The sequence below is a fragment of the Mus pahari genome, chromosome 2 (assembly GCF_900095145.1).
Source record: "Mus pahari chromosome 2, PAHARI_EIJ_v1.1, whole genome shotgun sequence".
In the NCBI taxonomy this organism is placed as follows: domain Eukaryota; kingdom Metazoa; phylum Chordata; class Mammalia; order Rodentia; family Muridae; genus Mus; species Mus pahari.
In genome coordinates, this window is record NC_034591.1 from 52,665,614 (window position 1) to 52,692,036 (window position 26,423).

A 26,423-nucleotide genomic window follows, 5' to 3' on the forward strand; every position below is an offset into this window, starting at 1 on the left:
GGGATAGTGCTCGGACTGTGTGCCACTCCACCAGACACCCAGACCCTTCTGGAAGCAGCCACTGCTGCTGTGTTGATACAAGGTGTGCTATGAGAATTATACACTATTTCTAATGCTAATTAAATGTGTTTTTATAAACTCTAATCTTTTTTTTTTTTTTTTTTTTTTTTTTTTTTTATTTTAAAAGTATGGGTAAATTTCTACAAAAGATTTTCCTATATCCATTGAAATTGGTCTGTGGTTCTCAGCCTGTGGGGTTGACTCTGTTGGGGCTGCATATGAGACATCCTGCTTATCAAATATTTACATTGCGAGTCACAACAATAGCAAAGTTACAGTTATGAAGTAGCAATGAAATAATTTTATAGATGGGAGTCACCACAGCATGAGAAACTATACATATTAGGAAGGGTGACAGCCCCTGGGGTAGACAGATTCTTTTCTTCCTCACAGCCTGCGTTTTGGCATAACCGCACCAGTGAACTTGTACAGAAGACGAATATAGAAACATTCAGTCTCAGAGCAATACCAAAGAAGAATCTCTGTGCCTATACATTTTTGCTTTTGGTTGATTTAAAGATAGTATTTTAAGTTAATATTTTTTGCACACACAAGCATTCTTTTGGGACCTTCGTTTAAATAGAAGAATCTGCATTTTATCATCAGATACATTAAGTTAAAGCCTGTAACATTATAAAATGGAGTAAACTGAAAAAACAACTTAAGGTCTGTCTGAAGATATCTAAAGAGACACTAAGGAGGCTTGATGAAGTTGCCTTTGGTTTATTGACCAGGCATGCCCGGGACCTGCAGAAGAACTACGTTTCCCAGAGTGCTTAGAGAGGACAGGCGCCTCAGCCTCCCGCTGAGCATCAGTCCCGCCTCCTAACTCCTGGGATTGGGCTTTTCACTTCCGCGCCTACGCGCTTCTCTTCTGCCATTGGTGGATGTTCCGGGTCAGCCGCGGAGTTTACACTTTTCCCGGTCCTGTCAAGCACCTGGCTCTCGCTCCCGTACCAAGATGGCGGCAGAAGCAGCTGGTGGGAAATACAGGAGCACAGTCAGCAAAAGCAAAGACCCCTCGGGGCTGCTCATCTCGGTGATCAGGTGAGGGAGGCAGGAGGCAGGCAGGGTGAGGTCAGGGCAGCGGCTCGACCTCCGCGGTGGAAGGGAGAGGCATCGGCTGGGCCCCGCCCGCCGGCCCTTCTCTTCCTTTTGGCCTCCGCCGCCCCTCCCCAGGGCCCGTTGCCCGCCCCCGCCGGCAGTGCTCTAAGACTCCCAGTTTCTCTGGGGCCGGGGTTAAGGGGTGGACACCCCACCTCCTCAGTCTTTTCCTCGGGACATGGCCTTTACTTCTGTCCCCCGTCCTAAAAGCCGGCTCGCTTGGGTTCGGGAAGAAGCCCAGCGCAGGTGTACCCATTCATTCCGACGACTGGTTCTGGTTGGCCCTGGTGCTGTGCACACTCCTGAAGCCAGCGGCGTCCTGGACTCGTGGGGATCAGGCCCAGGTTTCCTGTTAGGAGTTGCAGAGTGTCCAACTCTGGGCACTTTCCACTACCCGTGAAGAGCCCCAGCTTCAGATCCTAGGTTTTGTGTGAGCTGTTAGCTTTGGATATTGAGGTGACCCTTCCTTCCTTCCTTCCTTCCTTCCTTCTTTCTTCTTTCTTCTTTCTTCTTTCTTCTTTCTTCTTTCTTCTTTCTTCTTTCTTCTTTCTTCTTTCTTATTTCAGTTTCTTACTCAAAACCACACCAAAATAGAATTTCAAATTGCCCTCCCTAAACTATTAGGGTGAGAGTGGGGTTGTGGACTATTTACTAGTCTTATAATTATTATTTTTAAATGTTTAAAACGTTGAACAAATTTAGATCAGCCTGAATAAAATGCATTATGACACACTTATCCATTGTTGTCATTTGGATTTTATCCCATATATTTTCCTAAAACAAATGCCCCTTGCTTCTCACTTTCCTCAACTTATCCGTCACTTTGATTTAAGAGGGCTCCCGTAATGATCCTGATGATCTTTTTAAAACCTAGGATCCACCAGAATCTGGTAGGTATTAAGCCCTTGAGAGAATGGGTAAATCAAGCTTTGAAAGGTTTTTAAAAGTTTACCAATTAATGGATTGAAAAAGACCCGTGTATGGGTTTTATGGCAGAGCCAATAGTTTAAGAGAATGCCCTGTTCTTATCAATTTTATTTTACAAATGAGAGGATAGAACTGTCTGTGAAAGTGATACACTTTGTAGGCCCTGAAGAAAAAACACTGCAGGCACACATTCTTAGTTTAATAACATACAGTTCAGATTTATCCCATGATATTAAAACCTCAGTCGGAGCCTTTGTAGTAGTGCACCTTAATTTTCTCTGGAATTCTTATTTGAGTGCTTGGAATCCTTTTCTGACATTGTTTTTTTCCTGCCCAATAGTCAACACTCCCTTATACAGTAGATAAGTATTTAATATGGTGCCTGGCATTTATTTAGTACTTAGGAAATATTTGTTGAATGAGGGAATGAACCATCTGAGTTATGCATGCGAAGACAAGCTATATTATCACCCTTGAGGAGAGTATAGGCTTGGAGAAAGATGGAATGTTACCAAGATTCAGAATTCATGGAAGGAGTGGTCACGTCCATGGAAGTAGAGTGAGTTAGGGAGAGTAACAACTGTAAACAGATGTCCTGTCCTCTTCCTTGTGCTTCTGAATCTTTAGGCTTTATGTCAGATTCCTTAAGTGGCAGTTAGATTTACCCTCAACATGTGATATTTAAAAACCGAAAAATAACTTAAAAGCTTTTTGGCTGATTCTGCTGTGGAGTTGTACATTTGCCTGGAAGGACTAATTCCTTGCCCTTTCTAGGGGGCATCACCCACTGCTGGATAGTGTACCTCATTGTTGTTTCGTGTTGAGTTATGGCAATGGTTCCACCTTTAATACAGATCCTCATGTTGTGGTGATCCCAACCTTAAAATTATTTTGTTGCTACTTCAGAACTGTAATTTTGCTGTTATAAATTGTAATGTTAATACTTGATATTTGACCCCAATAGGGTCAAGACATATACCACAGGTTGAGAACCACTGAGTTACTTGTAGCCCAGTCTGGCTTCAAACTCATTGTGTAGATAAGAGTAACCGTGAACTCTTGCTTCCACCTCCCACGTCCTGGACCACGGGTGTCCATCACCACATCTGGCTTTCTTTGGTTATCTATCCCTCATGCTTGCCTGCATCACCTTCACTTTATTACTCTGATTTTGGCCCAGACATCTTTTACTTTGACTTATGTTGTGAAGTACTGCCTTAATTTTAATTCCTAATCCAGATCATGTCAGGACACATGAATGACATGTTCCCTTTATTGTGTTTTTTACAACCATGCTATTGAGGTATGTCCAGACCTATGATTCTAGGCAAGTTTAATAAAGATTGGGCTTCGTGATTACACAGGAACACAAGACTAGATGTTTTTGCTGCTGAAGTGTTGCTGTTGTATCTCAGCATTTCTTTTTATACTGAAAAGTTTGGCTTTGGATTGAGGGAAGATGTTGCCAATCTCTTTTGGTATTTTCTTCCTGAGAGGAGAAAGGGTAGTATGGGCCGGCAGACAGGAGTAGGCCTGTGTGTTTCTCATTAGTAACTGTGTGTCATTCTGAAGTTTCTGCTCTCCCCATCTGTTGAGCTCCTGCCCTTCATGCTGCTGCTCTAGCACAGCACAGTCATTATTCTTAGGTCCTCCCATGTACTTGAGTTATCTCCTCCATCCTTAACTTTTCTCAGATTCTCTCAAAAGACTAGACCTTTTCCAGTTTCTTTGGCCACAATCTTCACAAAGGAAAACCCATTTTAGGTTTGTGTTTATAAAGTCCGACTATTCCTGAAAGGGTACGTGGTGCATGCTAGCTCTTTCTTGTTGGCTTACACCTGTCATTTTGTCACAAAATAGGTTAGTGACAGAATCCACTGTCTTTTGAACAGTTTGATTGTCTCACCTTTATGGCTTTATATCACTGAGCAGCAGCAGTTTTTTTGGTGTTTTGGAATGTTTACAAATTTCCTTCAGTTCTTTTTCAGATGTATAAAAATACCATTTCTATACTAGGTTTAGTGTTGTAACAATTTATATTGCATCTATCTATCTATCTATCTATCTATCTATCTATCTATCTATCTATCTATCTATCTGAGATATGATCTATAGCTTTGCCTGGCTTGTACCTGCTGTGTACACCAGAATGGCCTTGAACTCACAGAGATGTATCTGCTCTGCCTCCCAAGTATAAAGATGTGAGTCACCACACTTGGCTAAAATGTTTTTTTTAATAGTTTGAAGAGAAGAACATTTATTGTTGTAGACACTTTCTAGTACTGGATTAAACTCCAGATAAGGTCTAGTGTAAGGACTGAGCTAGTACACAGAAAGGAAACGCCCCAGTCTCATTGCCACTTATTCCTTCTGTTTCTATGTGGATTTTTGAGATCGGCTTGCATGTAGCCCTCACTGTCCTCAAACTTGCTATCTAGGCACCGATCATTTAGAATGTCTTACTCTGCTTCCACCTCCTAATGCTGATTCTGGGAGTACGGGCTTGGCTCACCACAGCCATTTCTCACTGCCTAGAGTACTTAGTAGATAATGACTCTTGTGTTTTTGTTGGCATCAGAGTCTGTCACTGAGAATTTAAAATAAAAAAGATAGAAATATAGTACAGTTGCATTCTAATATTTGATGGAAAGGGAACTTTGAGCTATGTAAATTAAAATTTTAGTCACTTAAAAAAAATCCTGAATAAACATATTTCAGGCCAGTCAGGTGTGTAATGGTTCACTATTGTGTCCGTGTAGCAGCCTCAGGTCTGTGAGGAAGGGTTTTGGTGAGGAGAGTAGTGCTTGTGATTTGGTCTTTTGGAGGTTGCTACTAACTGTAGATTGAAGTCACCACGGGCCCTTTACAGCAGAAATAATTGGGTAGACAGAGTCCTGTTTGGATGTTTTACACACACACACACACACACACACACACACACACACACACACACACTCACACACTCACATGCTCTTCACACACCATATCTGCCTTCTTTCCTATTGATTACTCTACCTCAACCTTTTGTTTGGTGTGAAGTTGAAGTTGTGAAAGGAGCAAGATGGCATTTCGGAGATGTTATTTTATTTTTGTGAGTTCTTGTCAGATTTTTAATTGGGTAATGTGTCTACCACTTACTGTTAGGTGATTTGCTTTCCAATTAAGCATTGACTCTCCCTTCTTTGTATGCCAGCCTGCAAATAGCCAGTTTAATTGGAGAGATGAACTCTGGTTGGGACTTACAGAGACCTTATTGAAACCTTGGAGGAGAACTTTTGTAGACAGGCTGGTTGCAGATGCCAAGGAGGTTTGAAGGCAGTTGGAAACTCACATTTTCATCAACTTTTATGTCTTCACAGAAGTTGGAATTTCAGTAACATAGAAAATTCTTTATTGTATGCTCCTGTTAAGTTCCATCCTTCCTCTGCAGAGGATATTTTGGTCAGCCCATAGTTAATTCAAAGTAAGGTTTGTTGAGGGGACCAGGCTTTGATGTGGACTTTGAATGTGGATGTGTGATGTGGACCTTTGAGGTTTGTGACAGTTTGTGGCAGGAGGAGCTTGGCCGCTCTGCTTTTAGCTGGGCCCCAAGAGCTGTGTTAGGCATAGATACTATTTCTAGTCTCCCCTCTTCTTCTGAGTCCAACTCAGAGTAGCCTTTAGGCTTCTCACTCTTGGTTTCCCTCAGCCTTGTTTCCTTCCATGATGCATTGCTATTGCAAATCACTATCAGAATAGAGTGTCAGGACTGTTGATAGACCCAGTTGGTATATTACTTGCCTAGCACAAAGCCCTAGGTTTGATCTGCAGCATAAACTCAGTGTGGTGGTGCATATCTGTAATAATAGCACGTAGGATAAAGGATATACGTGAGCGCCTGATTGGAAACAGAACAGACACTTTCAGGAGGTCCTGGGACAGTTGATAATTGCATTTACAGAAATGAGAAGAAAAATGCTCCAATTTCTGGTTATACATGGAGAGTTAGTATCTTGGGGAACGAAGTCTTGGTTTCTAGCCTCAGGACTCATTGTTAATGTTGGAGTTTTTTTGGTTGTGAGCCTAGCCTCTAACAGCTGAGCCATCTCTCCAGCCCATGTTGGAATTTTTTGAAAGCTTTGAGGCATATAGTTTTATTATTGGGCAATACCATCAAGTTTTTCAATCCATATCTTTATAGATAAGTCTGGTCATATCCTTTAGTGAGAGGGTGTGGTTTTGGGTAACTAAGAAAAATGTACTAGCCTCTAATCTCAAATCACTTACTCAGCCTCCCACCACCCCCAATGTTACTTTCCCATTTATGAAATGGGATGGTGAAGATCTGGTGTGGTTTGGGGGAACATGAAGTGAGACAAGGCATATAAAAGTGCCTTGTATAGTTTGAAGCAGAGAGGCACTCAGATGCTTAATTCTTCATTTCTAGTGTCTGTAGTGTCTTTGGTTAGAAACTTGAGTTTTACTAAATCTAAGAGTACTTGCCTGACATTCCTCAGGCCATGGGTCCAATCTATTGTACAACAAACAAACAAATTCGGAGCTGGAGGCCAAACCCAGGACCCTGTGCTTGCTAAGCAAATTTCTTCCACTGAGCTAAATTTCCAACCCCTATTTTGCATCTCATTAAACCTGGAGCTCTTCCATTAGGACTCTGAGACATGCCTTGAAATGTCTTATTGGTCTTTATTGTAAAGATACAGCTCTTTTGCCACCTGCAGGAGTGTTGGTCTGGTATTTAATGTGGTCACACAGTAGGTTTACTTTGGGCAGCTCAGGCTTTAGAGTCTTTTATTACTAGTAAGATTTTTGGAAGCTGTTTATAGTGGTGAATTTTACTTTCTGTCAGAGACATCTCGGAGTCTGCTCTGCTTACAGTTTGCTAACTGCTTTACTGCTGTGAAATGAGTTAGGACCTTGATCCTTATAGTAAGTAGTAGCCAGTCTTTTATGTGCTTGGGATTCAGCCTTGAAGACACTGAGAACTCACAATTTGACACAAAGTAATAAAAGAATGATATTGTGTTACTTATGGTAGTGTTGATAAAAACAATTATGCATTTCAAGATTCTTATGAGAATTTTTTTCTGAGTTGTATTTCTTACTAGAAGCCCTTTCATAAAGTAAATTCATAAATCATTTATGAATTCAAGAGATACTGTGTTTTCCATTTATAACAGTGCTGTACACACACACACACACACACACACACACACACACACACACACACTCATCTTAAAGGGAATAAGAGATAGTTTATTCTGGAGTCGTTTTGAGGACCCATGGCCTAGGAACACAGATTAAGGCTATACCAAATTCCATGTTCCAAAGTAGGTGCAGTTTTATATTTATAGTCATAAATCAAGGGAAGTTGAAAATCCATTGGTGGATACATCAGAGAGGCAGGTACAGCACGATGGGGGAGGTTCTCCTACAGGCCTAAGATGCTCTAATGGTGATCTTAGCTTTTTGTGTTGGTGGAAGCTATTGGTCTGCTAAGTCAATAGATTTCCAAAGGCTTTTATCCGTTAGTTACAGGATATTGGTTCATATACAGAGGTGGGCAAGGTGTTCCAGGGGCTACAGTTAACCCAGGACAAGGTATTTAGTCTCTGGACCTATTACTGCAGTTTTAATCAATCAGTCAGTCTTTGTAGACACAGCTTCTTTCCAGGAATTGTCATTCACGTTATCATATATCCCAAAGCACCCTTGAGACTTTACTAGGAATTCACTGTCTCAGGCACTGCCTGACCCATCTGACACGTATCTGCATTTTTATAACTAACTATACAGATGATTTAAAAGCATGATAAGGTTTGAGTAGTCCTTAAACGTGCTTTATTGGGGAAATGAGAAACAAATTTAAATTATTACCTTTAAAAAAAATTAAGATAATAATTGGGCTATGAGTTTTTTCTTCTCTCTGAGTCTCTCTTTTTTAAAGTATTACTCAAGGTGGAGAGATGGCTTAGCAGTTACTGCTCTTGCAGAGGACCCAGCATCCATATTGGGCAGCTCCCTATAACTTTAGCTCCACAGGTATCAGATGCTTCATATATGCGAACATGTACACACACACAGACACACACACACACACACACACACACACAGACACACACACACCACACCCCATTAAACAAGATACCCCTTTAAAGTTTTAAAAAGCATTGCTGCTAAGATGATCATTTGTATAATGAAATACTCACCAAGATAAATCATGGCTGTGATTCTGCTCCTGTAGTTGGGGAAGAGGATTGGAGCCAGTCGGGGCTAGATGAAGTCAGATGGAATGTGGTACTATCTCATGAAGGTGAAATTTTTTGAAAAGTCTTTTAATTTTAAATTTTGCCACTAGAAATTTTGACCCATTTAAAAATATAGTAACAAAATTTCCATAAAATGTACTTGTTGGGGCTGGAGGTAGAGTGTTTGTTTAGTAGATAAATTGATCACAGAAATACTCTATGATAGTCTTTAGATCAGTGGTTCTCAGCCTGTGGGCGATGACTTGGGTCAAAAGACCCTTTCACAGGGGTCATATGTCAGATATCCTTCATATCAGATATTTACATTTTGATTCATTACAGTAACAAAATTACAGTTATGAAGTATCAGTAAAATCATTTTATGGTTATGGGTTACCACAGCATGAGAACTCTATTAAAGGGTTGCAGCATTAGGAAGAGTGGGAACCAAGGCTTTAGATCTTGGCATTTCTCATGACACCTGTATTCTAAAGCCTCGTGGATCTTTGCATTTAAAAAGTCTGCCCCTAATTTCCTAATTTCCATTATGTCAGAAGTGTGAAATGTCTGCTTGTGAGGAGCTTACCAGGAAGTGAGGCTATCTGTGGACAATACTTTCTGAGCATGCTGGACTTTACAAAGGAAGTGAGAAAGAGATAGATTTTTTAAGTTGACTTTGTCAGCCGTAAACTGAGTTTTATGCCTGAGTCGAGTGATTTTACTTAATTTTAGATAATGGCCTTTTTGTTGCCTAAGCAATTTATAGCTTTCGGCCTCTAGTACTGTTCTGTATAACTGAGTTAATTGCACTATTAAAGCACTATGCACACATATGTTGGGTGTAGTAATTGGCTCTAAGTGCTGTCTACAGCCAGATACTAGTGAGTTTTCAAAGGACTTTAAAACAGACATTGTTTACTGTCACTTGAGGCTACATAAGTCTCTCTGTACTGTTAAGGGATGTTCATATGCATGAGAAAACTTTTTCAGAGGGACTTGTCATTGTGAATTGTGATCAGTTGGGATGGGATTATCCTGTCTTTCATAGGCTCTAATGAGTCATAATTAAGAATAATGTATAACTGAATAGAATAAAATCCGATTTGAAAGTGAGGTGTTGATTTGCTTCTGCTTTGAATCAAATATATCTTGTGTGATTATCTAGTGATACACATCTCTAGCATTTCTTTAATGTGTGATCCTTTATTCAATCTCAGATTCATGACGAGGGCCTCTCATTTTGATAACACCCTGGAAGCAGTTATAGATGATTCGCCATCTATGAAGTGTAGCAGTGTGCCCTGCTTTGCATACTCAGCTTGGAACTCTGACTGAGCTGTGTAGTGAGCGTTTGTATCCTCCAGTCTCTTTTCTTCCTCATGGCTTTGGGTTTTTTATACTCATGCCTGGAGCTGTTGTCTTTAGTTTCCTTGTTGGATGTAGGTGTATTTTGCTGTTAGCTGTCTATGAGGTGGGCTGGGTTCTTTTTTGGAAAGAAGATGTGCCTCTAGTACCCAGCAAGTGCTGGGTAGAACTGAAAATTTAACAGCAGTGTGGGAAGGAGGCATGATTGATGTTGGAAGAGTCACGTCAGCTCTGGACATTTTCCCCATTTTGTTGGGACCACTAACAAAAAGAGACATTTTCTTCTGGAAAGACAGTTATGAAGCACTCAGTTTTCACTTTCTGGAGTCAGGCTTGGAATCTAGTCCACCTCAAGTTCAGTTCTTGTTTTGTACTCTTGTGTTGGAGAGAAGGTGTCTGTGGTGGTGGGGTTGAGGTTCTTGATGGTAAGAAGCTCAGGAACGTTGCAGCGTCTGGCTAGTCTCCTAGGCCGACCTGGAGTACGTCTCAGAAGGGGGTGGCTCAGGACACTTGATGCCTTTTGTAGATGGTGCTCTGTTGCTTGCTCAGTAGTGATTTTTGGGTATGTGAAGGTGTACTTGTAATTCGTTTTTCTTAGTTGCATAATGGGATTTTCATTATTTGTTTTCTTAGTTTGTATTACTTCTGGAAGAGAGGTCAGTGGGGCCTTAGTGGACAGGTAAGCCCAATATCAGCTTTCAGAAAATATGGCTCAGTTCCGTTCATTCTGAATGGTCACCAAGATTTAAATGTGTAACTTTATCTCTTGTAACAAGTGTTTTAGCCATCTACAGCTGTATTCAGTTCTTCATGTAGACTTGTCAAGAATGTGTGTTGTTTAGGCTGATCGATGACATTGCCTTGAGAGTTTAACCAACCAACTTGAGCCTGGTGGTGCACATCTTCAGTTTGTGCATTTTGGCAGCTAGAGCAGGAGATCACAAATTCTCTGTGTAAAGAAAACCAACCCAACCCTCCAAACCCCAGATAAACTAGCAGCAAACAGGGTGAATGAGAATTTAACTAACTGTAATAACATCGCCTGTACTTTCTGAGGCAGAGTAGCTTTCTGCTCCAGCAGCTCTCACAAAACACTTATGACTGGATGGCTAAACAATAGAAATGTATTTCCTCACTGTTTTGGATGCTGTAAGTCCAAGATCAAAGCACCATCAGAATCAGTTGTTGGTGAAACCTCTCTTCTTGGCATATAAATGGTCACCTCCTTGCTCTGTCCCTCTGAGAGCCTTTCTTCTGGTTGTGTGCTCAGGATTCCTTCCTGTCTCTTGCTTTCTCACGAGAACAGCATTCCTAGCCGTGAGGTTTCCCTGACTTGCTGAACTTCATCACCTCCTTGTTTTCTGTCTCTTAAGCACAGTCAAGTAGAGTACTGAGATGTTATCATAAAAAGACAAAAAGCCTTTTTGTGGGGCACACAGATCAGTTTATAACTAAGCTAGGCCCTTTTCTCACCTTGTTAAAATGCTCTAAGCTTCCAGAATAAGAGTCTGTCATCTGCAGACAGGTAACCTGGAAGCTCAGGAAGGAGTGATTGCTGTTGCATTCAGCACTGCCTGTCACACTGACTTGTAATGTTGAGTATTATATTAACACTTAACACCGACATGCGTGCTATGTGCTCTACAGAGAACTGCTAGCCAGTGGCTTGAGCTGTCAAAAGATTTGTTGAGAGGAGAAAACTAAGAGAACATGGTCTGACTTACTTTGTTCTATATGTTTTCTAAATTTTATCCCTAGATTAGAATGGAAAAAAATAAGTCATCGGAAAGCTGTATACTTGGATTATATCCATTGCCTTTCAGAATATGGAAGCCTGAATTTAGTTTTTAATTATGCTCCTGAAGAGATATTAATATAAAATCTGTTACCTTATTTTAAGAAGATTGTTGAGGATGTGTTTCATTATATTGTAAAATGAAAAATGAACTTGCAGAATGAGTCTTTAGAAAGTGAGAATTAGAACTTTTTGCCTTAGCTGCTTGGAAGCTCAAGTTTAGATTAGGAACTCATTTACTATGAACTCTGTGTGGCAGTGTGACACACTTATTCTTTGCATTTATATAATGATGAGCTGTATATTTTACTATAGTGAAAAATGTCTGTGATTCCCCCCCCCCTTTTTTTGAAAGAGATGAGATATAACTAAAGTGAAACCATTATAAATGTGGTTACTGGCTGATAAGTTATCACCACCCCAAGTAGTGGCTTCAGTGACTACCCAGAGAAAAGCTGACAGAGCTGTGTCTGGTCTGATTCCTGACCTCCTCTCCTGTCACTTCCACACTGGCAGTTGGTAGCCACCATGATAGCATGTCGTTCGTCCCCATGGCAGTTAGAATTTGTTCTTCTTCATGACCTGGCACCTTCCCTCCCTAGAACAGCTTTCCCACAGAGGATATCTTCACAACGGATCTATTCATGCGGTACCCTTTTGTACCCTTGCTGGTGTGAGTGTGAGGGGCATTTTTTTTTTTTTTTTTTTTTTTTTTTTTTTGGAGACAGGGTTTCTCGGAGGGGGGTATTTTTATCTCGGCTGTACCACAGCCTCTGCCTGATGCACTTGCTTACCTACCTACTTTATGGCCTGTATCTCCAAGCTGACATGTGAGCTTCTTGAGGGAGGGCTGGTTAGTTACTGCTGTATGTCTAGCCACTTAGTCAGCCTGGTAGGTGACCTGCTTAGCTCTGTTGAATGGATCAGTGAATTGACAGGGCCACCATACCTGTAACTGTTGCTTTCCTTCCCAGGGATTTATAAGCATGTGTGGCTTCCAGCAAGGCCATTCCACATCAGTTGTCTCAGTCAGGGAGCTGTCCTGCGTGACCTTTTACACTCTGCATCTTGCTGTTGCTCATTATATAGCTTTTACTAAACATCTAATGTGCCAGGCACTGTAAGAATACAGAGAAAAGATCTGCTCCGAGTTCATAACAGATTCCTAGGAACTGGGGTGGAGAGGTTTGAGGGGCCTCGGGCTGACAGTGTTGGGAGTCACAGATGGTTTCTTTTGCTTCTGTAATGTGAGTAAGCACTCCACCTTTCTACCCAAACTTCTTCAGTCCTTAAAACATCTTGGAGAGGCAGGAGTCGTGTTCTTCTGCCTGTTTTACAAGGAAAAACATACAAGGGGTAGTTGAGGAACTCACCAGGGTTGCAGAATTCTATTTGTTACTGTTTACTAAGAATTTCTTTTCCCAAGCCAGAGCCTCTCTGTGTAGCGTAGCCCAGGCTGACCCCGAAGTCCTGATCTTCTTGTTTTATCCTCTAAGTCTCTGAGATTATAGGGTGATGCCGCCTTGCCCTACTGCAAAGCCCTATTTGAGTCTGCAGTTTTACTTTTGAGAACAACTGTTTGATTTTGACTTGTTTTGTTTTTGAGACAGTCTCATATAGCCCAGGTTGACCACAGATTCACTTTGTAGCAAAGGCTGGCTCAACTCCTGCTCCTCCTGCCTCTACCTTGATGAGATTACCGTACCTAGCCCAGTTTATAAATGTGTATGTTCCTCTTTTTTTTTTTTTTTTGACAAGTCTTTCTATGTAGCCTAGTCTGTCGTTGAACTCCCACACAAAGAGCCACATGCCTTTGCCTTTAATCCCTCTGTTGGGATTAAAGTTTTGTGTCACTGTACCCGGCTAATATGTTCAAATTTTGCACAGGAAAATTGAATGGGGAAAGAAAAAGTGGCTTTTTAAAAATGCAGTGTTGTGCCCTTGCACATGCTAGGCAAGTGCTGTCCACTGAGTTCCTTCTGCAAACCTCAAATGTCTCAGTGTGACATATGTGCTGAGGGCCTCAAAAGGTGTGACATGTTTGCTGTACTCCTGGCGATGGTCTGGCTCTGGTTCTTTTCTTTTTCTATGTCTCTGGCTGGACGTCCTTGCTCTGGTGAGTGATGCTTGTCCTGGTGAGTAACCTGATTTTCCTAGGTGCACTTTCCCTTCTGTGTGTGTTTCCTTTGATCTTTTAAAACATGACATTGACTTTCATGTGCTTGCTTCTGTCTGGACTCCATTACTCTATTAAATCCAAAGAGAGCAAAATTGCTCGAAGAAGGAATTGCTGATGGTGAGTGTGTGTTTTCCTTTCACATTTGACTGGCCAACTGAAAGACTGAGGCTGGTGTTAGAAAAGGGAAAAAGGAAAGAAGTGAAAAGAAATGGAAAAATTCCACTTTTAGTCTCCAGATCTTTATCCCGTGTTTTAATTTTTGTCTGGGAGTCACTGGGAGCTGGTGGCTTGTGAATTCGCTGGAACCATCTCCCATCCTTGTTCCTGCTAGAAGCATTTGGTGGACCCTTTAGCCTGTTAGGTGAACACATTCCTTCCTGGGGATTAATTAGTCATGGTTAGAGATATAATTCATCATGTAAAATACCAGAGGTGTCGTTGTGCAAAATTGTTAGTGATCCAGAAATGTCTCTGCATCTAGCTTCACTGCAGTCTAGTTTAGCATTTCCTGTTCCAGTGTTTACTCAGCAGCACTTTGTAAATTGTAATCACAGTTTACATGAAATAGGGCAGAGCGAAAGCTAATGTAATTTGAATGCATTTTGGAGTGTCAACTTTATATCATGTTCCTTGCTTCTGTCTTTTTGTTGTTCTTTTTAACCATTTTGTCAGGACCAACAGTGTTTCTTAAAAAGGAAAACAACAACAACAACAACAACAACAACAACAACCAGAGAGAAAAAAACTGTAGTAGGGCCTGTATGTATCTTTTCATCTTTAGCTAACCCCTGCTTTCTTACAGGCGAGCTGTCATACCATTAGGGTGAAGTTCTCAGCTGAGGAGGTGATGCGGGGAATGCAGCAGTTGACATGTATGGTAGAAGGAGGGCTGGCTGCATGCATGGGTGCTGTGTGCACATTATCCCCTTCTCTGAGCTCTGCGGGTGTCTCAGAAAAAGGGTCAGGTTCTATCCAGCTCATCGTACTGTCTTAGGGATAATCACAGACGTGCTCCCCACGTGGTCATTGCATTGCTTCTGTTTGTACTCTGGGCCTCATGTTTACTTTCTTCCCCATCTATACATTTCTGGGCTTAGTATTTACATTTTACAAATAGAGATATGAAATCTTGCTCATCATCATGGACTGTCCACCAGAACGAAGATTTTTTTTTTTTTTTTAAAACTAAAACTGCATTGTAGTGCCCAGTGTGGTGGTGCTTGTCTGTAAAGCCAACACTTGGGAGGTAGAGGCAGGAGGATGGTGGCGGTCAGCCTGGTCGGTACAGTGGTTGGTAGGCCAGCTTGAGCTCCATAGCAAGCCACTGTCTTAGAAAATGAAAACCACAAACAATTCCTCAAAACCAACCAACCAACCAACACAAGCAAAGATAAATACCCCTTCAAACCTAAACTGTTCTTGTAGCAATGATAGCTAATAACTATGGGCAACATTTGTTGACTGATAATGGTATTTGAGGCCTTGTTTGATTGTGCTTAACACCACCATCCTGTAAGGAATGTATCTTCTTTCTATTTTATAGATGAACAAAATAAGATTCAGTTACTGAGGTCCTCTGGGTAGTAAATACAGTGGACTAAGGAGCCCAGCCTAGGCAGTTAGAATTCAGAGACAGGTTTTAGTTACTTTGCAGTTGTTCAAACCTGTAAACAAACTTGGGTTTTGGATTCTTCTAGGATCTCTTATTCTCACTGCATGGGGTGGGGGGATTGTTTAGCCTCTTCAAAGCCCAACTGCTTCTAGTGAGAAAAGGGGACTGGAAGATAACAGGCTCCAGTCCAACAGGAGTGAGCATTTGATAAAATGCTGAATAAAGCTGGGTTCTGGCATCTGCAAACCTCTCTAAATTTTGGAGGTCTTCATTATTTTCATTATCCTTCCTGCCTTCTCTCCACTGAAAAAGACACCGTAACAATTTGTGAGTTTTATAATAGTGTTTGACTAAAACCAAAACTGTCATTCATCCCAGGTTATATCAAAAAGAAGAGGATGATCTCTCAGTGTGAGTTAAACTTGGCACAGGGTATTTCTTATATAAATATTTCCTCTGGAAATGAAAATAGGAGAAAAGATCCCCCGTGGACTCAATTTACTCCTGATCTTCGTTTTAGTAACCCTTTCTCTTTTGTAAGTAACTCCTAATGATCTGGTAATGCATTGCGGTGACAGCTCATGCCAGAGAAGGTGTCCTCCCCGGGCCTGACATTTTCCTTAATGGTAATTCTGACTAGTTAAGGTAAATAGTGTGAGAGATGTTTGGCATGTTTCCTTCCACAAATGGCAGTGTGTGTGTGTGATGGGAAAGAGAACGTGGAAGGCACTGTGAAAATGGCAGACTCATGCTGGGTAGCTCTGCAGAAGCTATGGAGTTAAAACATCCAGAGACTCTTACCTATGGGACAGTTGATAAATTGAAGGCATTTCTTGATTGTTCTTTAGAGTAGCATACAGGAAGACTTCAGATTTAAAGAGCAAAGTTATATATCATAAGAAATAACAGAGAGACATGCTAAGGTACTGTGAGCCAAATATCAGAGGTGATTTTGTTGGCTCTCCTTCTGAGATCAAGTTGATTTACTTTGGTAGTTAAATACTTGTATGTTTTTTGCCCCCAAACACTGGAAATCACCAGGCTTGGGATCAGCAGTTTACAGATGAGGAAATAGGGTCTGGCCTGGGACTGCCCTTTTTAGCTCCCAGGATTGTTTCATTTCATGCAACACTTGATCTCTTGGCATCCCTAACACATTTACAGAATTCATTTTAGAAAGTCCATTGAAGCCACAGACAGGCCTCCTGAATTCCCCTCTAAATTGAAAAAGAAATTTTATATATTGTGTGGCTCATGAATTAAGACCCCTTGCTCTGAGTGACAGTTTGGAGAAGACTGTTTTACAGTATTTTACTTGGAAGTATCTGGAGGTGGGTATGTGATTGATTTGCTGACAGACCATCTCTGAAAGCAGTTCTAATGATGGACTTATAATTGATTGCATCCATCATTGAGAGCCTAAATATCCCCCTCCCTAAATTAAAAAAGATAAATGAAATAAACTAGGCTGAATGTATAAGCTGACAAATCTGAGGGAATTTAATGAAACTCTAAATTACCACAGTAAGCAGATAAGAGGGAAAGGTTTCTTTATTATAATACTAAATTAAAAAAAATTATCCAAGAAAGATAATGGAGGAAACAAAGATCGGTGGCCCATGTATCAAACTGAGTTATTGAAAGATTTTTAATAAGTGTACCTATCTCATTGTCTGGTTATTGTTGATTCCTATCAATCTTGTTGGCGGTGTTGAAGAATAGTGAATGCAGGCTGTGTCTTGTAGTGCTGCTTAGGTTATTGCTGTTGTAACAGATTTTAGAATTAACATGACCTTATTCCTAGGCTGCTGGGAGCTCTGTGTATTTCAGGCCATTCACATGAACTCTTTTTAGAAAGTGGTTTCTTGTGAGAAATTTTATCCCTTCACCATATACAAAAGAAGGCTATCCAGAAGTGACTTAAACAATATTTAAATTTATCTCCAAGGGAGGATGACTTCAGGGATGGCTCCTTCTTGTTGCCCATGGACACAGCTGCAGAAGCATTTACCATGCCTTTTGCTTCCACAGATAACAGAAGTGCCTAAGAATCCCAGCTCTCCGTGTCAAGTGTCCTGGACTCGGGAAGGGGCCTTTCTCTAGATGTTCTGTAGGTCTTGTTAGCCAGAATTGTAAGAAGGGCAGAGCTGGTAGGAATGATTATGATTCATACAAACCAAGAGCTGTCCAGCTTTCCTCTGAATCCATGCCCACCTGCTATCTGATTGAAATCCTTTCAGGGGTCAAGAGACTAGGTGAAGCATGGAGTCTGACTAGGCAGCCTGTGCATGTGCTTATGTGGTGTTAGAATCAACTTTGAAGGTTATTTTGTATTTTCTGTTAAGTCACATTTCCTAGTTTGTAGAATGCATGTGCTAGTGTTTTGACTGTATACTGTTTTTATTGTTGCTTTGAAGTTTGACACAGCTTGACAAATTCTGGCCTCAACAGGACTCTGTCTACCAGTGATGATGTTGAAGACCGAGAAAATGAGAAAGGTCGCCTTGAAGAAGCCTATGAGAAGTGTGACCGTGACCTGGATGAATTGATCGTTCAGCACTACACAGAATTGACCACAGCCATTCGCACATACCAGAGTATCACAGAACGCATCACTAACTCGAGGAATAAAATCAAGCAGGTGAGCCTCCTTTCTTCCTGTCTGACACGGTCCCCTTCCCTTACAGGTGTAGTTTGGAGCTATACCACAGAGTAGTGCCTAATGGTCCTTGACCACTGCGATTCATGAAGACATTTTCTGGAGTTTTGAATAGCTATCGTTTCCTGGGTACCCTGCCTTTAGTGGCCTAAGGACAAAGTGCGTTTGTTAGGTGCTTTTATATTTTGCCAAAGGGATAATTGACTGCTCAAAAAAAAAAAAAAAAAAAAAAAAAAAAAAACCTGTGTACCATTGGTTTGGTTTTTTTGTTTGTTTTTTGGTTTTTTTTTTTTTTTTTGGTATGTTATGTGTATATGTGCAGGTGTGCATGCATGGATATGCGCATGTGTGCACGTGTGTGTGCCTATGTCTTGTCTGTGTACGGAAGTCAGAGGTCAGCATTAGGTATCTTTCATCATTACTTTACACTTTATTGTTCTGACACACGATCCCACTGTATTTGAAGCTTCCTGATCCAGCTAGACTGGCTCTCCAGCGACTGTCAGGCTTTACTCGTCTCTGTCTTCCTACTACCTATCACTGGCATGTGATACCATGGCCAGTTTTGATGTGCCTAGGGACCTCAACTCTGGTGATCATGCTTTTGCAGCAAGTGCTGCCCACTGAGCCCTATATAAATGCAGTGCATTTATAGGAGCTCTCCTCTAAAACTGTTCTGTACTGTTCTTTGAGAAGTAACAGTAATTGCTACCTGCATTGAACACAGACTTTTTTTTTGGGGGGGGTGGGGTCAGGCATGATCTGTTGTGCATACCCATGCATGTACAACTGCACATATATGTGCACCCATGCACATATAGCCCCCTCCCCCCAATGCATAGCCAAGGACTACAAAACAGGTTGCATCTGTTATCATGACAGATTTAGAATGTGAAATAAGGACTCCCTGACTCTAAAGCCTTTATTGACACATTTTTTTTTTCCTAATAATTTTTCAAGCAGTGCCTTTCACCTTTAAAAAGCAAAGATGAGACATTGCAGAACCCCAACATGGGCAAATGGGCGAGATCTCCGCTTATGTACTCTTGCAGTATGAAGTACAGGGAAATTGCCCAGTCACCTCTGGGAGATTGTGCTCTGTGCAGACTGTGGTTTGGGACTTGCTATCTGAACTGTGAGACATAGAGGACTCCCTAGCTTGTTCCTGCCCAGGAACAGCTGTGCTTATGCCATTGTTACATCCTTTCTGGTCCTCCAGACCTTTTACTGTGATTCTGTAAGCAGTTCATATATTATATTCAGATAGTATGGATATGAGGTTCAGCCTCTTAGAGCCCAGCTCTGGAACCAGTAAGCCTTTGGCCTTTTCTGAAACAATCTCTACGTTTTAAAAATAATTGGCCAATTTTGAAAGCAATGCTGTAATTTGTTGCCTTTAGATGTGGTAGGTTCCTCCCATGTATTTATCTGTGAAACTGGGTGAGACTGTAGATGAGTTGCTCTTATTTAAAACAAACCCTAGTCCATTTTGACTAACAGACTAGGAAATGAGTGTCTAGCACTGCTGACTTCTGGCTTTGCCTAGGCTAATCACAGCAGGGGTGGGGACATCTTAGTGCTTGTGTTTCGTTTCAGTGTGGTTGACTGGAAGGCTGTCGTCCTACTCTCTTTGTCTAGGGAGGTTGCAGCAGTGATTACTGCTCTGCTCCCACCACGCAGCAGCTGCACAGTAGCAGCATTGCTGCCAGTAGAATGCATCTGCAAATGAGGGCTTGATCCTGAGGATCTTGTGTTTGTTATAGAAGTGACACTCTAATGTACCAATCTTACTTTCAGTATATTAAAGTCTGAGGTCTGAGGGAAGAAAACAAAAACCAAACTGCCACCACCACCACCACCAACAACAACAAAGAGAAGCTTTTATTATACTAGTTTGCTAAGAAAGTAAATGCCACCTGGTTCAGTGTTAGGAATTAGTGCCACTATTTGGAGGAGAAGTGCAGAATAAAAACTTTGCAAAAAAGCCCCCACTTTAATTTTTGATTAAGAAGCAAGGAAAAATGCTGAAAAATGAAAGTAAATTTGTTTGTATTCCATATTTTGATAATTTTGTATCATAAAAGTAAGAGATTCTTTTAATGATTAAAGAAGCAGTAATGCTTCCCAAACTATCTTCCCATGTTATTTGTGTATTGTTGCTTGCACTTCAGGTTGTATACCAAGTACAGATATACGCTTGTCTCAGGTGAAACAGTCGATGAGTCAGGAATCATCAGGCTGCGTTATTCTAGGGCCACATAGCAGGCTGATGATTCTCAGAACTGGTGTGCAGTTTTCTTTCTGTTCTCTAGCAAAGTAGTATAAAGAAGATCGAGCCCATAAATATCTCTTGAGTGCCAGCTATGCTCCTGGTTTGGTTTTAGGAGCTGGTGACACATCAGGCATCCTGCCCTCTCGGAGCTTACATGAGGATAGTGTGTAGAGACAAATACAATATCTACATGTCTGCCCTATACAAAGATTGTTGGTCTAGACTTTGGAGTACAGGAGTGAATGATTTCTGTCCAGAGAGTTTTAAGTTTTTAGTTTACATTCAAAACAGAGCACATGGTAAAAAAAAAAAAAAATGCTGAAATAGTGACTAGGGATTTTATTTTATTTTTTTGAAGCAGTTTTTTTTCAATGTAGTCCTGACTGGCTTGTAACTCACTCTGTAGACCAAGCTGGCCTCAGACTCGGAGATCCACCTGCTTCTGCCTCCTGAGTGCTGTGATTAAAGGTGTGTACCACCACTGCCTGGTGGGACTTGATCTTTTAAATAAGTTGGTCAGGGAAGGCCAATATCTGAAAAGGATGAGGAAGAGAGCCTGTAAGGGGACTTTGAGGAAGGAGGAAAGCAGGTGCAATAATCCTGAGGCAGCAGGAGGACCAGTCTGGTGAGAAGGTGACACGAGACATGAAAGAGCTGGCATGTGACATGTGGCACGGGGAGCTGGTGCCTTAGGGTCTGCTGGCCATAATGTATGATGGACACTTGGCCCATGTATATGTTTATTTTGCAGTGTGTACTATTTATTATCTGTAGCCTTTAGAAGTGGTAAGTTTTTGAATGTAGGAACACCATAGTATGACTAACATTTAAAGGCATACTGTACCTGATGGTGTAGGAATATGCTTTAATGTGGAACAAGTCAGATGAAGATGTGTTTGTATCCATGCATCACCTCCCATCTTGACATTGCTTCCATATGCCCATTTAGGTTATATTGTTAGAGTTATGTCCTTTGGAATAAATGCATGGTATAAGATGAGTTTGACTTTCTTCCCAAGTGATTTGAACATTTTACATTTGCTAATAAGTCCATTTAGAATTTTTTTCTAGATTAAAAAATATTTATTGTGAATGAAAAGCCATCTATGACCGATCAGATCAAGTAAGGTGCAAAATAAAATTCTTGAGTGATCCTATTATTGTTGAATACACTGTAAAATTTCCTAAAGTGAGATGCCTCAGAATGCATGGATTCTGCCAGTCGCATGGTTGTCTGTTACGATGGCATTGACACTGATGGGAGATATTTGATACAGATGCATGACTTGTACCGTACACGCTCTGCTTGGCAGTGTTTCTCCACAGTATGAGGAGGCCATGATGTGAGTGCAGTACAGATTTCTTCAAACATATTAAGTAGTCAGTCTCATGTTATCATGGAAGAAGGGTGGGCAAAGTGGAGCATGCACTTGGCTCTTTGTATGCATACAAACACTTAGCATTTTACCTGTTATTGGCTGTTTTCTTGGTATTAGATCCCATGCTAAAAACCTGCTTTTCTTGTCTACAACTAGAAATAACTATGAATAATTATTCAAGTGATGTTGCTGGGGCCTCATTATTCAGGAATGCAACATTCATTACTTAACATTTACCTAAAATGACTTTTGACTTTTATGTAAGAGTATACTTTGAAAGGTAGACATAGGATGAAGAATAGCCTTAATTAATACAAAGAATGTCATAGGAGTAGAGCGTGACTTTTATAAGATGTTATTTACAGCCTAAATATTAGTGAAAATTCTTTGTATGAGAAAAGGAAGAAAGCCTCTTTCAGAAATGGACAGGCTAAACAATGACCAGCAATAAGAAGGTTAATTTAAATGCTGGACAGTAGTCTTAGGTGCATTATTGTAGTTGTAGGAACCATGAGGCATTCTTTCCTTAAAGTCCAAGGGTTTCTTGATCTGGGTCTGCATCAAGTAGCTGAAGAGAAAGGTATTGCTCTTAGAATGAATTGAGGGACAATTTTTAGAGAATTTAAAACCCAAGAATAGAAGTTAAAAGAACTAAAGGGAACCATAGGAAATACAAATGTGAGGGGGTAATTTAAATATATAGTTCCAAAGGGCTTTTAGACAGAGCGGTGTTTCTCCAGTTCATTCTTTCTGTGATCTTTTAATAAACTCTACAAACACCTCAGTTGGGCCCTTCTCACAGGCAAGCGTGCATGACAGCGCTTAGATGCAGACTTACTTCCACTGCCACAAAAGGGATAGAGCAGTAGTTTGTTTGTAAACCTAAGTGACATTGATGTGTTGAGTTTTAGTGACCATTTCTCGCTTCCAGGGACCATCTTGGGTTCTTTCCGGCCCACAGGTGTCCCATGCTGCTTGCATGTGTGCTGTGCTTTTGTTATGTGTGTGCTGTGCGTTTGTTATGGTGTTAGCACACAGAAGCTTTCTCCTCTTTATTTCTCAATTTGAAGTCAGCACTTTTCTGCCTCTGTTAAGCAGAATTATTGAAGATTATGGCCTTTCCGTGTTATCCCTGGGCAGGTCTATGTTAGCCCCTAAGTGTATCTCTGCTATTCCTCTTAAAAAAGAATAGGCAGGTTTTTATTGTTTTTAAAGTCTCAGTTAGTTTTCTTTGTTTGTTGTTTGTTCCAAGGTTGGGTTAGAAAAGTTGTAACCTCTCTGCCACCTGTCTTATCTCACATTTCCCTTTTCAGTAGCCTCTTGAGCCCTGCTTATATTTTCTTCTTCTGGTCTCTAATTAGAGTGACTTACAGTTTTATATATTGACCCTGAGGTTCTTGGTGCAGCTGAACACATGATTTGAAGCAAATGTCAAGTTCCTTGCATGATGGCATGGTTTTAACAACTTGGCTTTCCATGGATTTATTTATAAATGAAGCTTGACTTTCATGGATTTATGAATGCAACAAGGTAATGTAGCCTTTCAATATTAATTAAACATACCATAACAGAGTGACAATGCTGTCATCACACTTATGAAATCAGAACATGAATTTGAGGAAGAAATGTTTATGTGAATTTGGTACCTTTTTGACAGATCGAGTCCCTACTTTCCATTCACACTTAAAAAGACAATATAAATTTATTAATCAACAAATAAAATTTATATACATTTATGAATGCACCATGGTATTTGGAAATATGAACACATTATTGAATGGTGAAATAAAATAATATGCACATTTCCTCACATACATACTCTTTCTCTGTAGTAAAACAACTTATAGTGTCTCTTAGCGATTGTCAAGTATAAAACATTGCTATTAGTCAGCATATTGTATAATAGAGCTCTTGAATTTATTCTTCTTACTAATTAAGAATTTGTATCCTGTGGGTAATGTCTCTTCAGTCTCATCCTTTGGTAACTGTAATTCTCTTTTGAGTTTACTTAAACATGTTCACATGTGAGTTCGCATGGTATTTGTATGCCTGGCTTCTTCCCTCAGCATGATGTCTTACAGTTGAATGTTGTTGCAAATGTCAGGAATTCCTTTTAGAAGACAACTCACACATACTTTTAAAGAATGAATGCTGCACGTTTGTGCATTGTTATCTTTATCTGATAACATTGATTCTGTCTGATTGTCTTTGTAACACTGTATGAACATGGCAGTGCAAATGTCTCTTTGACATACTGATTTCATTTCCTTCAGATATACAGATGTTCCTTGATTTATGGTTGGATTATATTTAAGTGTTCCCATCATTATATGAAAATGCCACAAACTAAAAAGTACATTCAATATATCTTGTCTATTGAACATCCCAGCTTGGCTATAGTGCTGTGGAAGGTCCTTTGTTTACCCTCCTGATTGTGTGGCTCTCTGGGAGCTGTAGCTTACAGCTGCTGCCCAGTGTTGTTACAGAGTGTCACATGACCTAATGCTGACCTGGGACATGATCACAATTTGAGGGAATGTGTCTGCTGAATATGTCCCACTTTTATGTCATTGTGAAGCTGATATTGTGAGTTGGAAACTATCTGAATGCCCAGTACTGGAATTCTTGGTTCATACAGTACTGTCATTTTATCTTTTCTTATTTTAACCAGGAACCTCCATATTCTTTTTTTAAAATTTTTTATTATTATTATTTGTTATTGTTGTTGTTTGTTTGCTTGAGACAGGTTCTCTCTTTGTAGTCCTTGGCTGTCCTAGAGCCTACTATGTAGATCAGGATGGCCTTGAACTTACAGAAATCTGCCTACCGAATGCTGGGATTAAAAGCTTGCTTCCTATCCTGGCTTTATATTATTTCCTATAATGGTTTATTCCTCATCTTATTGAGGTATATTTTTCATGAAGTAATATGTGTGTATTTTGGTAGTACAGGTCAGTGAATTTGGTGTTTATATATTTGAATTTGTTACTATTGTGTCAGAGAATTCACTCCTGCCATGTAGCCCAGGCTAACTTTAGACTTGGCTGTTGTAGCTCAGACTGGCCTCAAACTTAGGCTCTTCCTGCATCAGCTTTCCCAATGCAAATTAGATTACGCAGTGTGTACTACTACATGTGGCCTTCTGCTTCTTATAGTTGGTTCTCACCCACATCCTGCTGTGTACAGCTCTGTCACAACTCTGTGTACTGACATAAATTCTGTCACTGGATTAGATTAGCCTGTTGTGGAACTCCTACACATGCCCTTATTGCAACTGTCTTCTCTCATTATACAATTTTCATATTTTTCATGTTTTTTTTTCTTTTTTGTTGTTGACTGGCCCCATTTCCAATTTTTCATGATTTTCTAATAAAAAAGGCAAAGACTCAGGATATTTTGGTAGTATAATTTCTTGTAGTTTTTTTATGTTTCTACCTTGTTAGTTCAGTTAGATAATAATGTGCAACCCAATGCCAGTGCCTTCCTGCCATTCTACACTATTTTCACTTTAGTTTCTATGGAGAAAGCAAAACTATGAAGTGATCTGATTGTATATGTATACTAGTATGAAATTCCATAATGGTCTTTTCCCATCACACAAGAATTTGCCAAGCTTTATGCACACTTTGTAAGTTTATTCCCCTATTCTTGGTCAAGAGCCTAGTTGGGTGTTCTAACAAAATTTACTTTTACCTACTTTTATGGTAGCCATTACACATGGAGAGAAAAACTAGAATTGTAAAATTAAGTTCATAAGAGAATATCAGAAACCAAATTCTAACATTTTTAAATGGAGTGAGTTTAATAATAACTACTTAGATCAAGAACTATGTCTTAGTTAGGGCTTTACTGCTGTGAACAGATACCATGACCATGGCAAGTCTTATAAAAAACAACATTTAATTGGGGCTGGCTTACAGGTTCAGAGGTTCAGTCCATTACCATCAAGGTGCGAGCATGGCAGTATCCAGGCAGGCATGGTACAGGAGGAGCTCAGAGTTCTATGTCTTCATCCAAAGTCGACTAGTGGAAGACTGACTTCCAGGCAACTAGGGTGAGGATCTTATGCCCACACCCACAGTGACACACCTACTCCAATCAGATCACACCTATTCCAACAAGGCCATACCTCCAAATGGTGCCACTCCCTGGTCCAAGAATATACAAACCATCACAAACAATAAAGGAATTTCTGAATGCCCTTTAGAGATATTTAAGTCAAAGAAATCCAGACATAGTAATTACAAACAAAGCTTCCCTCATATCATCCTTGCCTGGTCCCAAGTCCAGCCATGAAAAGGTTCCAACTTGTTTTGCTGAGTTTTCCCTCCTGGACATTTCCATGTCTGATACTGTGCTTATCCTGTTCTTGAGTTTCCTGTGTTGGAAACTGAATGTTGACGTCTTAGTTAGGGTTTTACTGCTGTGACCAAGGCAAGTTTTATAAAGGACAACATTTAATTGGGGCTGGCTTACAGGTTCAGAGGTTCAGCCCATTATCATCAAGGCAGGAACATGGCAGCATCCAGGCAGGCATGGTGCAGGCAGAGCTGAAAGTTCTACATCTTCATCTGAAGACTGTTAGTGGAAGACTGGACATCCTCAGGCAGTTAGGAGGAAGATCTCCAAGCCCACCCCACAGTGACACACTTCCTCCAAAAAGGCCACACCTTCTTTTTTTTTTAATTATTATTTTTTTTATTTACATTTCAAATGCTATCCCAAAAGTTCCCTATACCCCACCCCCGCCCCTGCTCCCCTACCCACCCACTCCCACTACTTGGCCCTGGCCTTCCCCTGTCCTGGGTCATATAAAGTTTACAAGA

At 40.5% G+C, this 26,423-nt stretch overlaps 1 protein-coding gene and 1 pseudogene across 2 annotated transcripts in view; one reads left to right on the forward strand and one right to left on the reverse strand.

Moving 5' to 3' along the window:
* The window catches only part of LOC110316764, a 2,651-nt pseudogene extending 1,710 nt beyond the window's left edge, over window positions 1–941 (reverse strand).
* Window positions 942–994: 53 nt separating this feature from the next.
* The window catches only part of Exoc4 (exocyst complex component 4), a 711,882-nt gene continuing 686,453 nt past the window's right edge, over window positions 995–26,423 (forward strand). For both annotated transcript variants that reach the window (XM_021189789.2, XM_029535373.1), the window contains exons 1-2: window positions 995–1,107; window positions 17,739–17,928. In XM_021189789.2, the coding sequence (XP_021045448.1) occupies window positions 1,022–1,107; window positions 17,739–17,928 (276 nt within the window). In that variant the 5' untranslated portion in view covers window positions 995–1,021. The remainder of the gene's footprint in view (window positions 1,108–17,738; window positions 17,929–26,423) is intronic.